Source organism: Trichechus manatus, unplaced genomic scaffold (genome assembly GCF_000243295.1).
Source record: "Trichechus manatus latirostris isolate Lorelei unplaced genomic scaffold, TriManLat1.0 scaffold00005, whole genome shotgun sequence".
Lineage (NCBI taxonomy): Eukaryota > Metazoa > Chordata > Mammalia > Sirenia > Trichechidae > Trichechus > Trichechus manatus.
Genome location: NW_004443941.1, coordinates 20,226,731 through 20,239,730, shown reverse-complemented (window position 1 = coordinate 20,239,730; position 13,000 = coordinate 20,226,731). Strand labels below are relative to the sequence as shown.

The 13,000-nt window shown below is 36.8% G+C and overlaps 1 protein-coding gene across 3 annotated transcripts in view; it reads left to right on the top strand.

The window, feature by feature from the left end:
* The window catches only part of EML4 (EMAP like 4), a 207,166-nt gene that overhangs the window by 167,510 nt on the left and 26,656 nt on the right, over positions 1–13,000 (top strand). For all 3 annotated transcript variants that reach the window (XM_004369521.2, XM_023735595.1, XM_023735585.1), the window contains 4 exons: positions 2,193–2,344; positions 4,397–4,522; positions 4,605–4,736; positions 5,463–5,530. In XM_004369521.2, coding sequence (XP_004369578.1) covers positions 2,193–2,344; positions 4,397–4,522; positions 4,605–4,736; positions 5,463–5,530 — 478 coding nt within the window. The remainder of the gene's footprint in view (positions 1–2,192; positions 2,345–4,396; positions 4,523–4,604; positions 4,737–5,462; positions 5,531–13,000) is intronic.

Genomic DNA, 13,000 nt, shown 5'->3' with positions numbered 1-13,000 from the left:
AGCCCCCAGCAACCACTAATCAACTTTCTGTCCCTATGGATTTGCCTATTCTGGACATTTCATATAAATGGAATCATAAAAAAGTGGCCTTTTGTGACTGACTTTTACTTAGCATAATGTTTTCAGAGTTCATCTATGTTGTAGCACATATGCGTACTTCGTTCCTTTTTAGGCTGAATAATATTCCATTGTATGGATTTGCCACATTTTGTTTATCCCTCAGTTGATGGACATTTAGAAAATGAACAATTTTTAAACATAATTTTTTCATTTTTCTGAAAGACCTAAGGGCTATTTATTGACCAGCTTTAGCCGTATGTAATCAAGGCTCTACCTTCCCATTTTGAACCTGGAACATCCTGCAAGGCATCATCTTCCAAAAAGCTTGACTCTTGCACTACCAGCCTCACTAGCTAGCTGAGGAGCTTCTCTCAGTAAGGCGTCATGAATGCCAGAGAAAAAGGTTTGCGCACTGTGATCTTATCCTCACCTTTAAAAAAGGGACCTGACTTTTTTTTTTAAAAAGAGGAGAAAATATAATCAAGTATTCCACATTGGATTTACTTAAAATATTTTTTATGGACCTGCTTTGTCCCTCCCTGGGTACTAGTAAAGTGCTGGGAGCATACAAGAAAGCTGAACTGTCATTTAGCCATCACACTGGTACAGCTGGACCAGTTTTTAAAATCCTGAAATACTTCTTCCACTGATTGGTCAAAAACCACTGCTGCAAGCCCCCAGTATCCACTTCTGCCCCAGTACATTCCCCAGTGCCCCTGTATCTCAGCAATTAAAGGGAGTAATCTGGGTACATCAGAAGGCCTCCAGGTCAGCGGTGGTGGTTAGATGTTAAATATCATGACTGTTAGTTACCCCAGCAGGAAATGAAGGCTTTTTGTAAAGTTAAAGGATCATTGAGTGCAGACGCCAGAGTCCTAATCACAGGTTTGTCACCAGCTAACTATGTGATCTTGGCTAAGCCATTTCATTTCTGTACTGCTGTGTCCTCAGCTCTAAAATCAGAAGAGTTAAGACCCACCCTACCATAGGATGATTGTAAGAGATGCTAAAGTTCTGAAGCTAATGTAGCCTGTGTTGTCTGTGAAATTGTTATCACTACTTTAGTTTACCTTTTGTGAGAAAATATTTTGAAATATTTTCAGGGTAAGTAGATATTGACATAAATACAAGAGAATCTAAATCTGGACATGAAACCACTGGGTCCTGTATCTCTAAAGTGCATTCAGAAATTAAAAGAATTTAATCCAGTAAGGAAGTAGGTGGACATATCTTCACCTCTACATTTTTTCTCGTCTAAACTGATATAAAACAGAGTTTGAGAATTCATGTGGACTTCTCTGGTAGGGGTGATGGAGAGCTTGGAGAAGGATACCAAAAACAAACAAGCAAACCCGTTGCTGTCGAGTTGATTCCAACTCATAGTGACCCTATAGGACAGAGTAGAACTGCCCCCATAGGGTTTCCAGTGAGCGGCTGGTGGATTCGAACGGCCAGCCTTTTGGTTAGCAGCCATAGCACTTAACCACTGCGCCACCAGGGTTTCCTGAAGAAGTATAGAAAGTGGTAAAAGGTAAAAGGTTTTCTGTGGACAGTTATCACAAAAAATACTCACTTTTTAAAAATTATTCATTGGAGAAAATCTCTTTAACAGACCTAAAAAATAATGTGGTATTTCTCTGTTCTCTTCAAAGCAGAATATAAATACTTTTATTATTCAGGTCCTTCCTTTAACTAAACTTTACTGATGTTGTTTTGTGCTAAATGTAGTATCGTTTAACAGATACTAATTGGAATAAGGGATAGTTTGTTACATAGCAACTTATATAATATATTAAAAATGGATAAAGAAAAATGAGTACAGAAGATTCTTTTTTTTTTTTTTTAAATGAAGCTTCAGGACAATCTTTCAATACATGTACCGCTTGGGCATTGGGAGTATACCTCTCTTTTTCTCATTTTGTTCTCGTTTTATGTATTTGTCTTAAGTCTTAAGCTTCAATACCTGCCTTGCCACAAGACTTGGTGAAAATTGTTTTTTGATTGTTGAGTCAGATGAACTTTCTGGTTATTCACTACGCATTTCTACTAAAATTTTCTTCCAAAAAGACACTAAAGACTGATGAAAAATGTTATCACTGGTGTTTTTATTTTTCCTGTTTTTTTTAAATTAGGTGTATATCAAATCAGCAAACAAATCAAAGCTCATGATGGCAGTGTGTTCACACTTTGTCAGATGAGAAATGGGATGTTATTAACTGGAGGAGGGAAAGACAGAAAAATAATTCTTTGGGATCATGATCTGAATCCTGAAAGAGAAATAGAGGTAAGAATGGAAACTGAATGTATAATATAAAAATATTAAACCCTTTAAACTCATATATTTTATCCCACCTTAAAACAACTTACACTTTTCTAGGAGAAAGATCGGGCAAAGTAATTAACTTGCTTGTTTACTTCTGAGACTGGTTTTTAGTGGTCCAAAAATCTAACCACACAAAGCTAAAATTCAGCAAACATTCATCAAGTAGTATATCCAAATCCAGGATATACAAGATGACTAATTTAATTTTAAAATTTGAAAATGGTCTTTAAAACAATGGGCTTAATGATAATCACTAATTATCTGTGTGTGTCTGCTTCATAGCATGGGCCAAGTGTATCCATTGTTGGGGGCCATCGAGTCAATTTCAACTCACAGTGACCCCATGTGACAGAGTAGAACTGCCTCGTAGGGTTTTCTTGGCTATAATCTTTACTGAAGCAGATCACCAGGTCTTTATCCTGCAGAGCCACTGGGTGGATTTGAACTGCCAGCCTTTTGGTTAGGAGCCAAGTGTTTAACCATTTGTACCACCAGGACTACCTAACTCAGTGAAAGTTTGCTAATTGCATTGAAGTCTCAGAAAGTGAAATGATTAAGAATAGTATTTTAGGTCAGTGATTCTCAAAACAGCAGCACATGTCACAGAGTTCAATATTGCTTGTATTTTTGGTGATTTAAATGTTGAATTTATGCTCAGTGTTTTTTCTATACATAATATGCTTCTTGGACAAAATCTTCTCTAAGAAGAAGGTCCTGATAGTACTTCTCAGGTTTTATTCCTAAGAAGATAGAAAATACTGAGTTGCTTTATCATAGCCTTAAGTTCAAGGAGAAATTCTACTTCCTTTACTGTTTCTTTTCTCTACAAATAACTCATGTTCTTTGTAGTCAAAAGCTACATAATCTAGTTCACTTCTTCCTTTGCCATTTCTAACATAAATTTGGATTAATCCTAGAAATCAGTTCTTTTTGCTTTTAGGAGTCATTTTGAATCCAGTTTCGTAAAGGAGAAAGAATTGCATTATTTCAGAAAGAGTCATTTTTGGGGATCACTATAATATCTATGTAACATTTACTGGGAGTATACCATGTAGTGCATTAAATGAGACTGGTCTCCCAAGGAGTCATGTTAATGACAGTTATAATACTTTATAATATATTGGTTTTTAGTTTACAAAGAAATTTCACATGTATTATTTTTATATTTTGATCCTTAGAATAGTTAAAAGTAGGTAGGGCAAGTATTTTTATTCCCATATTACAGGTAAAGAAACTTGGCTTAGGTTAAGTGACTGACCCAAAGTAACATAACTAATAACAAAACCAGACCACATTCTTCATGTGATCTAATAGATCTTGCTGATTTTTCTCCTATGCCTAACCCTTAAATCTTGAAACTATATAAAAAATAGATTTAAAATTGATGGAAGCAAAGGATATTGATAATAATACATTAGATTCTGTGCAATAGAACTTAATTGTCTGAACATGAACTCCAAATAAATTATGATTAATATAAGATCACTGTATTGTTTTCAGATTTGGAGTTTTTTAAGTATCATTTATCACCCCATGGTTGCTTACAGAGGAGTCCTTGAGTGGTATGAACACTTAACACAAAGATTGCTAACCAAAAGGTTGGAAGTTTGAGTCCACCCAGAGGCTCCTGCTTCCAAGAACTCAGCCATGGAAAACTCTGTGGGGCACAGTTCTACTCTGACACGTTATGGGGTCACCAGGAGTCAATATTGATCAGACAGCAACTGGTATAATTGCTTAGCTTACAGCTATAAACGTAGTCTTCAAGTAGTAATTAGTGCATGGAGCCCTGCTGGCGCAGTAGGTAAAGTGATCGACTGGTAACCAAAAGGTTGGCAGTTTAAAACCACCAGGGGCTCTGTGGGAGAAAGATGTGGCAGTCTGCTTCTGTAAAGATTTATAGCCTTGGAAACCCTGTGTGGTCGCTGTGAGTCTGAATTGACTCGATGGCAGTGGGTTTGGTTTTTTATTTTTAATGTGTGTATGGTGACTTTACGGATTTATTTTTTCTAGGTTCCTGATCAGTATGGAACAATCAGAGCTGTAGCAGAAGGAAAAGCAGATCAATTTTTAGTAGGCACGTCACGGAACTTTATTTTACGGGGAACATTTAATGATGGATTCCAAATAGAAGTACAGGTAAGCTGTGTGATTTTAATTAACGGAATATTTTTGATGATGCCCTTTGTTTCTTGTAACAATGAGTGTATTTCATTTTCAGGGTCACACAGATGAGCTTTGGGGTCTTGCCACACATCCTTTCAAAGATTTGCTCTTGACATGTGCTCAGGACAGGCAGGTGTGCATGTGGAACTCGGTGGAGCACAGGCTGGAATGGGCCAGACTCCTGGATGTGAGTGATCGCAAACCCCACAGAAGACTCCCCAAACTGGTAGTTGGGAGCAGCAAAGGAAAAAAGATTAAGCCTTGGTTTAACCACGTGTTTTTCTAGAACTCTTTAGTTAAGCGGGTGGAAGGGAGGAGATAGTGTCTAGTCAGAAAGTATAACACGAACCCATTTTAAAGAAGCCAGTTAGCAGGGTAAAAGTTCAGTTTTTCTATCCATGTCAGTCTTAAAAAATCCTAAAGTAAAGACTTTACATATTCACGAAGCATTGACTGTCGTGGCGTTATCTGGGCCTCTGGTGGTGGTGCAGTTGTATTTAGTGAGTGCTGCTCGCTAACAGACTCTACTATCTTCCTTGTGAGTTGCTCTCTTACTGTGTTTTTTCCTGCCCTACCCAGATACCACCTTTTCTAGCCCAAAGGTGTATGCAAGTTCTTTTTAGACTCTAAAGGACTGTTCGTTATTATTATCCTTATTATTGTTCCACTGCCTAGCCGTAAAGTTGTCCTTTCTCCTCACCACTCTGCCAGCATATTGCTCATATTCCCTTCCTGCTCGGAAATTCTTTTTCCTCTTATATCCACGTGTTATTTACCATTGGCTACGATAAAGTTGATTGGAATTCCATGATCATATGAAACAAGTTATTTTCAGATATGTTTATGCCACTGTCCCCATAGATCTAGGGAGACTTCCTGATGGACCCCCAACAGCTGTCTGTCTCTCTTCTAGGAACCAGGACACTGTGCAGACTTTCATCCAGGTGGCACAGTGGTGGCCATAGGAACGCACTCAGGCAGGTAGGGTCTTGAAGGGAAATGTGAGCTGAGTAATCGGAAGTGGTGGGATGTTTAAACTGTTCCTTAGGAATATTCTCAGTCTCTTAAGTGACACACTGATGTGCTGGTTGCTCTTACCTGTTATATATACTCATTCAGTCATTCATGATTATTTATTGAGCACCTACCATTTGATAGACACTGTTACGGGCATTCAAGATACATCAGAGAGCAGAATAAAAATTCTTGCTGTTGCTGAGTCCATATTTTAGTGGGGGTGAGGGTGGGGGAGACAGAGTAAAAAACACATTGTAACTAATTATGTCAGAAAATGGTAAGAGCCGTGGAGGGAGGGGAAATCGAGCACAGGAGATTGGGAAGGAAGTGCAGCTGCAAGATGATAAATAGGGTGGTCGGGATAGACTTCACTGAGGTGATAAAGACTTTACTCTCCTTCCTGAAATTATGGAGGTATCAGAAACTTTCTCTCATGTTTAATGTAAGGAAGGCAGTTGAAGCTAAATATAACCCACTTGAGCATTTATAAGTTGTTTGTGCTCTAGCTTTTGTCATCCCTTCCTTTTTGAATGCTACACAGATCCATAAGTGTATTTCCTGAAATCATTATTAATTGCCTGACTGCAGATCTCTTATTGTACCCTCCCAAGGTTATTAAGTAATGAATGTTTGTTATCTGTATATTGTTAATTGCCTCTTGTTTATTGCTTCTGCTAGTAAGTAGATCTCATCAGCTATAACTTAATTTCTTTTTTAAGGAAGGGGGGGTAAAAAATAAAGTCAGTTTTTCCAAAAGTTAAACCCATAGAAAGTGTGGAATGGTGATTTGTAATGGGGTAAAACTATAGTGAACACATTTTTCTAAATATTGTTTTTTCTTTATTTGACTTAAATATTTCAAATCAACTAGTTTGTTTAAGTCTAAACAACTCTCCCTCCCCTACCCCCCACCCCCACACACAATTTAGTCATTTAGAGTTTTCTGTAGTAAGTTTTTTCTTTTAGCTGTTGGGTAGAAATTAACACTCTAGAAAGTCAAAAACATTCCAATTCCTTCTTGTATGTAGTACTTTCAGTCTTTCAGAATCGTGGAAAAACAGCTCTTTAAAGATAAACTTTGGGATTTGGATATGTAACTAGAGATGCTATTTAAGCAGTTTTGAAATAATTGAATTTTAGAATTAGGCTCCTTAGGAGAGCAATTGGTGATAATTTGCTTTACCATCTCAGACTTCTCCAAAACATAGTAGACATTACGTAGATTATTAATTTGTCTTAAGCACACAGGGAACAACCTGAGCTGCAGTGCTGATCTGGTTTTCAGAAAATCACATAGGGGTTTACTTTAGATCTCTGTTTGGCAGCTGAATAGATATCACAGATGCTAAAGTCTTTGCAGTTATAAGAGCCAGCCTTTTATTGAGCATCTGATGGCAATCCTTGTGCTAAATTCTTTTTATACAGCACTTCTAGTCTTAACAAGATCAAACGTTTTTATTAACATCTCCATTGCACCGAGAGGAAACCAAGACCCAGAGAGTTTCAGTCATTTGTGATTGAGCTAGAATTTGAACTCAGGTTTTATGGTGGTTCCAACCCCTGTCCCTTTCCACTGCTCTGCTAATACTCTTTAAGAGTTGCCTATGGTGTTTATAACATTGCTTAGAAATGTTGTAAGGAAGGCTTATCTTTGAAGATTAAATCATTGGCTGATATAATCTAAAAGTATACACTATATATAGTATATATACATGAGAGAGTTAAACACTGAATGGACTGCTGGAGGGGTTTAAACCATGAAGATAACACCACTTGATTGGATGGATGTAGACGTGGGTGTGTGTGTGGGTGTGTGGGTGTGTGCCTGTACATGTATTTTTAAGGAAAAACTGACCTGATTTTAAACTCAGCTGAAATTTACTTTCTAACATTTATGTGGCTGTGAAGTCGTCATTACCAAACTTAAAATGAAGTCACTCAATTAAGTGACTTAAGCTAAGGTTAAGCCAATTGTTTACTCTTGGAGTTGCAAGTAGAAAACACTTTATAAGTGAGAATGATGTGATAACTAAATTAAAGGCAGCTGGCAGTCATTCTGGTGTGAAGTCGGGGATTGCTTAGAATCTCTGGAAGATGTAGTTGTCAGTGGTAGTTCTATACGTAAGTTTGGCCTTTGGTTTCGTATCTGGTTAGGTTGTGTTGATTCTTGGGGAGCTTTCTCGTTTGTTTTTATTTTTGGCATGGGTCTGTGGACACCAGGCTGTACTGTCTAAAACTGGGAACTTTTTAATGTAGTCATTTATTCAGATTATTGTCAGCAACCATAGGCCTGAAAAAAAGCCACACGTAGGGCAAGGGTTTTATCTGGTTTTTTAATTGAATATAATGCAACCCATGTCCAAATTTTGCATGATTCAGAGAAGAGTGACTAGCAAAATTTTTAAAGATGACTTCATGTCCACATCTAGAATTCTTCTTCCTGAAATCAGGGGATAAGCACAGTATAAATAACGTATTTTAAAATATATTTATTTAGAAAAGGACATCATGTTTGGTAAAGCAGAATGTCAGCGAAAATGAGGGAAACCCTTAATGAGATGAATTGACACAACAGCCACAAAAATGTACTAAAACATAGTAATGATCACAGAGATGACACCGAACTGAGAAGGTTTCATTCTGTTAATACAGAAGGTCACCGTGAGTCAGCAAACTCGATGGCAGCTAACAAGAACAACGTCACTAATGTAATTTTAAAGGAAAAATATTAGATGAATAGCCTTAAGTGAACATAGTACTTCATTAGCATGCTGATACTCACATACTAAGGATTTTTAAACAGCTTTATTGAGATTCCGTTCACATACCATACAATTCCTTTAAAGTGTACAATTAAAAGTACCATTTAAAATGGACAATTCATTGGTTTTCAGTATGTTCATAGGGTTGTGTAAACATCAGAATCTTAATTGTAGAACATTTTCGTCACCCTAAAAAGAAAGCCTGTGCTCATTACTCATTCCCCATTCTTCCCCTCTACTTCCCTGCTACCCCCTAGCCCAGCCCTAGGCAGCTGATCTACTTTGTGTTTCTATAGATTTGATTATTTTTGAACATTTCATGTAAATGGAAACATACAATATGTGATCTTTTGTGATTAGCTTCTTTCATTTAGCATATTGTTTTCAAGGTTCATCTATGGCGTAGCATGCGTTGGTACTTCATTTCTTTATATTGCCATATCCAGCAGTTGGCAGACATTTGGGTTGCTTCCCCTTTCTAGCTATTATGAATAATGCTGCTGTGAACATTTGCTTACAAGTTTTTCTGTGGGTGTACGTTTTCCACTCTCTTGGGTATATGCCTAAGAGTAGAATTGCCAGGCCTTATGAAAACTCTGTGTTTAACCTTACCAAATTGTATTCCAAAGCAGCAGCACCCTTTTACAATCCCACCAGCAACGTATGAGGGTTCCACACCCTCACCAACACTTGTTATTGTCTGTATTTTGATTATAGCTATCCTAGTGGGTGTGGTTTTTATTTGCATTTCCCTGATGATTAGTAATACTGAACATCTTTTCATGGGCTTATTGGCCATTTGTATATCCTCTTTGGAGAAACGCCCATTTAAATCTTTTACCCATTTTGTCTTATTGTTGAGTTGTAAGAGTGAAACCTGTGGGAGCCGGAACTCACTGGGACTGCTTTGTTTTTCCAGGTCGAAAAGTTTTTCGTCTTTGATAGGCTGCAGTCTGACTACTTTTCTATCGCTTGTTTTAGTGAAAAATATTTGCATTTTCCTTCTCGGACAGGTTTCCGCCTCACACAGGTTCTGGCTTTTGCAGGTTTTTACTGTTGATATAAGTGCCTTATCAGATACAGAATTTGAAAATATTTTCTCTCATTATGAAGGTTGTCTTTTCACTTTCTATATGGTAACAGTACAGCACACAGTTTTTAATTTTTATGTAGTCCAATTTTTTTTTTCTTGTGCTTTTGGTGTCCTGTCTAAGAAACTCAGTATCACAAAGATTTACTCCTGTGTGTTCTTCAGAGAGTTTTGTGGTTTTAGCTCTTACATTTAGGTCTCTGGTCCATTTTAACTTCTGTTTTTTGTAGGTGCTCCAGCCCCATTCTTTTGCACATGGATATCCAGTTGTCCCAGCACCATTTGCTGAAAAGACTATTCTTATACCCTGTTGAATTGTCTTAGCACCCTTGTCAAAAATCGACTGACCATATATGTATGGATTTACATTGGACCTCTCAGTTCTGTTCCATTGATCTATATGTCTATCCTTATGCCAGTGCCACAGTCTTGATGACTGTAGCTTTGCAGTAAATTTTGAAATCAGGAAGTGTGAGTCCTCCAACTTTGTTCTTCTTCAAGATTGTTTTGGCTATTCAAGGTCCCTTGAGTTTCCACATGGATTTTAGGATCAGCTTGTTAATTTCTGGAAAGAAGGCGGTTGGTATTTTGATTGAGATTGTATTGAATCTGTAGATCAATTTGGGGAATGTTGCCATTCTAACAATATTAATTTTTTAAATCCTTGAACATGGGATGTTTTTCCCTTTAGATAACTCAATTTCTTTCAGTGGTGTTTTGTAGTTTTCAGTGTACAAGTCTTACACTTATTTTGTTAAATTTTTACCTAAGTATTTTATTCCTTTTTGATGCTATTGTAGATGGAATTGTTTTCTTAGTTTCATTTTTGGAATATTTATTGCTGGTGTATGGAAATACAATTGATTTTTGTGTATTGAGCTTGTATCCTGCAACTTTGCTGAACTCATTTAATAATTCTAATAGTTTCTATTGTATTCCTTAAGGATTTTCTACATACATGATCATGTAGTCTGCAGATGGAGATAATTTTACTTCCTCCTTTACGGTCTGGATGCTTTTTATTTCTTGCCTGATTATCCTGGCTAGAACTTTCAGTACAATGTTGAGTAGAAGTGATAAGAATGGACATCCTTGACTTTTTTCGAAGCTTGGGGGAAAGCATTCAGTTTCTCACTATTAAATAATATAATGATAGCTGTGAGTTTTTCGTTGATGCTCTTTATCATGCTGAGGAAATTCTCTTCTATTCTTAGTTTATTGAGTGCTTTTAATTATGAAATGATGTTGGATTTTGCCAAATACTTTTTTTGGTCCCTTGAGATGATCATATAGTTTTTGTCCTTTATTCTGTTAATAGGGAGTATTACATTAATTATTTTCAGATGTTAAATCAACCTTGCATTCCTGGGATAAATCCCACTGGGTCATGGTGTATAATCTTTCTATTTTGTTGCTGGATTCAGTTTGCTAGCATTTTGTTGATGATTTTTGTATCTATCTTCATAAGGGGAAATTAGTCTGTAGTTTTCTTGTCATACTTCATCTGGTTTTGGTATCAGAGTAAAATTGGCACTAAGGAATTTTTATAAGGATAGTTTCTTCTCAACTGAAATGAAGACTTTTCTGTCCTATAAGGTTGCTATGAGTTGTAATCGACTTGATGGCAGTGGGTTTGGGTTTTTTGGTATATATAACATATAGGGGTAGAAAGGGGAGTGGGCAGACTGAACAAGGTGACTTCAAAGAAGACCCCAAAGTTTCTGGTCTACAGTGATAGTGACAGCTTTGAAAAGGAAGCAAGCTGTGAAAGTAAGCCTAGTGAGTTGAGTGAGTAGGTAAAGAATTTAATATGGATTTTGACTTGGAATCACAGAATCCTAGATCTGGCGAGACTTCAGCTGATTCAGCTCAGCTCAATTGGTTTTGGCAGTGACTGAAAGCAGTGGAGCAGGGCAAAACCAGAATTAAGACCAAGCCTCCAGGCTCATCCAGTACATCCTCACAATGTTTGTTGTCTTCATCTGTGTTACATATATATATTTTTTAATTTGAGTCGCTTTTTAAAATTTAGATAAATGTCCTTTAAAAAGTTTTCTTTCACTACCATAAATAGAAAACTGTTATCACCTGCCTTAAATAGAATGTGAAATCAAGCACAATGAAAACAAAGTACTTGCCTAGATACTGTGACTGTAAAGATTCTGAGCCTAAAAAATGTTCCTTCTGTTCAAAGGGGAGATGTCAAGGACATCTAATTAGAAGGGCATAACTTTCAGTATTAACTTAATATGAGTTCATTTTCAAGTGTGCACAGTATCTTTGAACTCCATCAGCCTGCGTCTACCTGGTTTCTCCCTTGTTACAACCCCATTCGGAATCACTTACTGAGCGCCTGCAACTTGCCAAGTACTGTAGTAACTGCAGTGAATGGTGCAAAGAGATATGTAGATTGTAACCTATTTAGATACTGCGTAAAAGGATTTTTTTTTTAAGTTTCGTTGTAATAGTTTAGTTTCAGAATTCCCTGGGTGGCACAGTGGTTAATAACCGAAAAGTTGGCGGTTCACACACACTCGGGGATCACAGTCTTGAAAACCCTGTGGAGCACAGTTCTAATCTGCACACATGGATTCACCATGAGTAGGCATCAACAGCAGCTAACAACGATTGCAAGTTACCCTAAGGCAGAAGCATGATTCTATTATATATGCTCTAGGCTGGAATAAAAATACAACTAAACAGAGTGAAGTCTTAAATGTTTATTTCTAGAAAATCCCCTTTGCTAGAGGATTTGTTTGTCCTCTCCATACCATTGTTAGGGACAGAGCCTAAAAGTCTTTTCTGAAGGTAAAACATAGTCCATGCAGTGATGGGGGCTTAAAAATTATCGCTGGAGTCCATATGGAAGTTGTGTATTTTTAATAACAAAGTGATTGAATTATTACTAAAAAAAAAGAAAAAAAGAAAAAAACCAATTGCCCAAAGTAGAATTCATTTCGGACATGTAATTAAGGAAATAGAAAAACAGGCAGTGCTTTTACTTTTTTGATAACTATTATCTCTAGTCAGTAAATGACTAAGAGGGTTAGATTTCTCCACATCTTATACCAACAGACATTGTGGCTTTTTATTTTTAAAGGAAGTTTCCAAAAAGATAAAATTGTGTGCAGTTTTCCCAGGAAGTTTAAACTGACTTGGAAACAATCTTAAAAACAGTATCAGTTGCGGCTTCTTCAAAATAAAAATTGATAATTTTTAAATGCCTAACAGAGTGTAGTAAAGTTTCCATAAACTCATTAACGTTTGAAACCTGATACCTACAGAGTGGTGCCATATTTCATTGTTCTTTAGGTGTGTCTGTTCAGTCTGAGTTGGTATGCCGTTTTATTCCCTTACTCTAAAAAGACACTTAACTTGTCATCAGCCTTGACATTTCTTAGCCCAGAGGAATTTCACAATGGTCGCCATAAAAATTGATTAATGAATTACATCCTCAGAACAAACCTGTAATCTAAGAGTACTGTCCAATTGCAATAAAGTGTGTTTTTTACACACCTTTCGAAATGGAAACAATAATAAACATGCAGTATATGGCTTCAAAGTGCCGATTTCCTGCCGATT